Source organism: Austrofundulus limnaeus, unplaced genomic scaffold, assembly GCF_001266775.1.
Source record: "Austrofundulus limnaeus strain Quisiro unplaced genomic scaffold, Austrofundulus_limnaeus-1.0 Scaffold72, whole genome shotgun sequence".
In the NCBI taxonomy this organism is placed as follows: Eukaryota; Metazoa; Chordata; class Actinopteri; order Cyprinodontiformes; family Rivulidae; genus Austrofundulus; species Austrofundulus limnaeus.
Window position 1 is genome coordinate 857,656 of NW_013952474.1, and position 3,836 is coordinate 861,491.

General features: G+C 37.3%; 1 protein-coding gene across 1 annotated transcript in view; it reads left to right on the plus strand.

Moving 5' to 3' along the window:
• Positions 1–3,836, plus strand: part of r3hdm1 (R3H domain containing 1) — a gene marked incomplete in the record, with an annotated part of 40,304 nt that overhangs the window by 25,737 nt on the left and 10,731 nt on the right. The window contains 3 exon segments of the mRNA XM_014010676.1: positions 1,936–2,014; positions 2,335–2,394; positions 2,577–2,717. Coding sequence (XP_013866130.1) covers positions 1,936–2,014; positions 2,335–2,394; positions 2,577–2,717 — 280 coding nt within the window.

Genomic DNA, 3,836 nt, shown 5'->3' on the forward strand with positions numbered 1-3,836 from the left:
TTTTTTTTTTTTTTTTTTTTTTTTTTTTTTTTTTTTTTTTTTTTTTTTTTTTTTTTTTTTTTTTGTGGGCGGGGTGGTCTTTGGTTCATATGATATTTTGCCAACACACAGACAAATTAACACATGGCTGCCTTTGGTAATAGGATAATAAAAATGTTTTGTATCTGGATTACTAATCCAACATCTTGACTGAGAACTCCATTAAGAGTTTCAAACCAATGAAGACTTGATGAGATCTCAGAAAAACACCAATGAAAATGGTGACAGAAAATATCCAAATCATAAATAAGTCTGTATGCAGTCTATGATCTCACCATGAGTGTGTCAGCAGTGGCACTGAAAGTTAAGCATTGAAATGAAGCCAAATGCCTTAATGATACTAATCCCACAATCTGTGTCACTCAGGCAAATTACTGCCTTCTAATAATTATATCCTTTGCTTTGTCACCGGGGACATCCAGTCCTAAACATTTCTTTTAGCTCAGCGTCCCCCCCAGTTTGTCCAAAAGCACTTTATCCGTTTTGAAATGATATCTCATTATGGGCTGATAATTGGCGCGATTCAGTTAATTGCGAAAAAGCTCAAGGTGCAAAGCAATTATCCGGATTCCCACCGGCGAATAAAGGTGTCTGCTTCTCTCTGCGGAGCGACGCCACTGAAGAAGCAGTCTTCCAATTATAGACGCCCACAGATGGGAGCGAGCTTTGGTGTCCCCTAACTCTCACTGGTGGGTGCCGCGTTTCTGTTGGTTTCTTCGTCACCAACTTAAGTTTCTGAAATGGCTGGTGTTCAGAGTCACGAACAGAAGCTGTGCTGGCTTGACTAATGAACCACTAACACCATCAACTTAAAGATAAAGGAGAGGCTACAAAGATGGAATATATTTTTAAATGGCCTTAAATTCAGAAAATATTTTTTTTAATTCTGAGTTGATTAATGAGATGAAGGCTAGGGCCAAGACCAAAGTAGATTCAAGTTGTGAGTCTGGGTCATGACTGAAACAACAAGATCTCAGATACAGGCGGTCAGGAGCAGCCTTGACTATTACTGGCRGCAGGTGGCGAAAAAATAAAACCTCCTGTTTTTTCAATCGCTGAATGTAATACAGCTCCTCTGTGACGTGTACGGATAGATTTCATGTGCTGATAAGGATATTTGCTCAGCCATCTTTATTTACTTAAATTAATATCATCAAATACCAAAATATTGGGATAATTGTTGAAAATACTGTGATATAAAATTTGGGTCATATCGCCCAGCACTACGATCGAGCATAATCATCGCAATGTACGTGTGCACTTAATGGTCACATTGCAGCTTTTATTTTGACGGGTTGCTTCTGCTGGTAGAGGAAAGGTGGCTTTGTGACCAAAAAGCTAAAATTTTCATTTTATTGTGAAATGTCTGGGACAGTAATGGTAAAGTGTTGTCGGTGAATTCTCAAGCTGTGGAGGAAGACAATGATGGACTAAAACAAGTTTGCTGAGCAAATTCACTGAGAACTGGATGAAAAGARGTAAAATACGATTAGCATTAATGCTAATATTAAAGCGTGACAGAAACTGAAATTAAGAGACAMAGAGGCAACACGTTAGGCAGTAAAACACAATTCATGTTTGCACATGACAGATTGAAACATACTCAGGTCCCAGCACAATAAAAGACAAGAATAATTCAAAAACAGACAAAACATATTTATAGCATGTATGATTGACGTAGGTTCATCTTTAACAAGATGGCAGTCGAACTTGTGTTATTCTGGTAATTTATTAAAAATTCCAGTATTTTTTTATATCACAATATATTTTGCAGGGTTAGAAAACATTGCTATGTCTTTTTTTTCCCAGACCTGACTGGAACAAGAGGAAGATGATGGATGATCTTAACATCTGCCTTGTGATAATTTATTAATCAGATTTTGTCTCATTGGTTAGATTCCAGTCAGGACTACACCGACTCGACGGGCATAGACCTCCACGAGTTCCTGGTCAACACACTAAAGGGCAATCCCAGGTAAGCTCAGCGCCGACACTCAAATCTGACTCGTGCTGTTAAAAATTCAGCCATTAGCGCTTCATCTCTTGTGTTTAATGATCTTTTCRCAGAAGCATTTAAAATGTTAATCATTTGCAGCAAAATCAATTCAATTTAATGGGACTGTTGTGATGAGTGAGCTCCCTGAACGGTAGCCTAATGTTGGTGAATGTTCCCATTCTTTACTCAGCGAATCATCTTAAAAGCAATGAATCTAAATCAAGTCCAAAATAAACACCTTTTTTAATATTACCTGTGAAAATGAGAATTTATCTTGGCTGTGTTTTGTCTGTTTCTAGGGATCGAATCATGCTGCTGAAGTTGGAACAGGACATCTTGGATTTCATCAGTAATAATGAGTAAGAGGATTTTAAAATGTATTAAAACTCCTGTTTTTACTAACCTAAAACATGTTTAAAGCTGTCAAAATGGCGCCCAAGTTAGTATCTACAGCAAAGAAAAAAATGGCCAACAGAATCGGCCTTTAAAAACTGTAATTGGTCCATTGACTTGTTAAATGTTTTGCTGCGTCTCTTCATAGGAGCCAAAAGAGGAAGTTCCCCCCCATGACATCCTACCACAGAATGCTGCTGCACCGAGTCGCAGCCTACTTTGGTATGGACCACAACGTAGACCCCAGTGGGAAGTCTGTGGTGATCAACAAAACCATCAACACTAGAATGTAAGCCTGGATTTTATTTGTTTAAATTAATTGTTGTTGGCTGAAGTTAATAAACAAAATATATTTTGATAAATTCTGGTCTCTTTGGGATTATCATATTTTTATTGCCTACTTACAAAGGAAGAATCGAGACACAGTTTTTGCTCGTGTCTACTGTGTTAGCAAAATTTGTTACGCAACACTGGACAAATTTTCATCGACATAAATCTGCAATTAATTAAGTATGGAGTTGACCCAATTCAAGATGGCTGCCGCACCTTCATAACATAGGTGAACAAAGAAACAAGTGTTGGTTTTACAGACGTAGAGCTGAAATTTGGTGTGGTGGTAGCAAAGAGTCGTTCCCAACATGTGATCTGAGCCCACCATCCATCATTTATCTATCCATCCCTACATCCATTCTTTATTCACTTATTTATCCTTTATCCATTTATCCCTACCATCCATCCAACATTTATCTATCCATCCATCCATCCAACATTTATCTATCTATCCATCCATCCAACATTTATCTATCCATCCATCCAACATTTATCTATCTATCCATCCATCCAACATTTATCTATCTATCCATCCATCCAACATTTATCTATCCATCCATCCATCCAACATTTATCTATCCATCCATCCATCCAACATTTATCTATCTATCCATCCATCCAACATTTATCTATCCATCCATCCAACATTTATCTATCCATCCATCCAACATTTATTTATCCATCCATCCATCCAACATTTATCTATCCATCCATCCATCCAACATTTATCCATCCATCCATCCAACATTTATCTATCTATCCATCCAACATTTATCTATCTATCCATCCAACATTTATCTATCTATCCATCCAACATTTATCTATCCATCCATCCAACATTTATCTATCTATCCATCCAACATTTATCTATCTATCCATCCAACATTTATCTATCTATCCATCCATCATCAATCCATCCATCCATCCATCATTTATCCATCCATCCATCCTCTATCCATTTATCATTTATCCATCCATCCATCCATCCATCCATCCATCCATCCTCTATCCATTTATCATTTATCCATCCATCCATCCATCCATCCATCCATCCATCCTCTATCCATTTATCATTTAT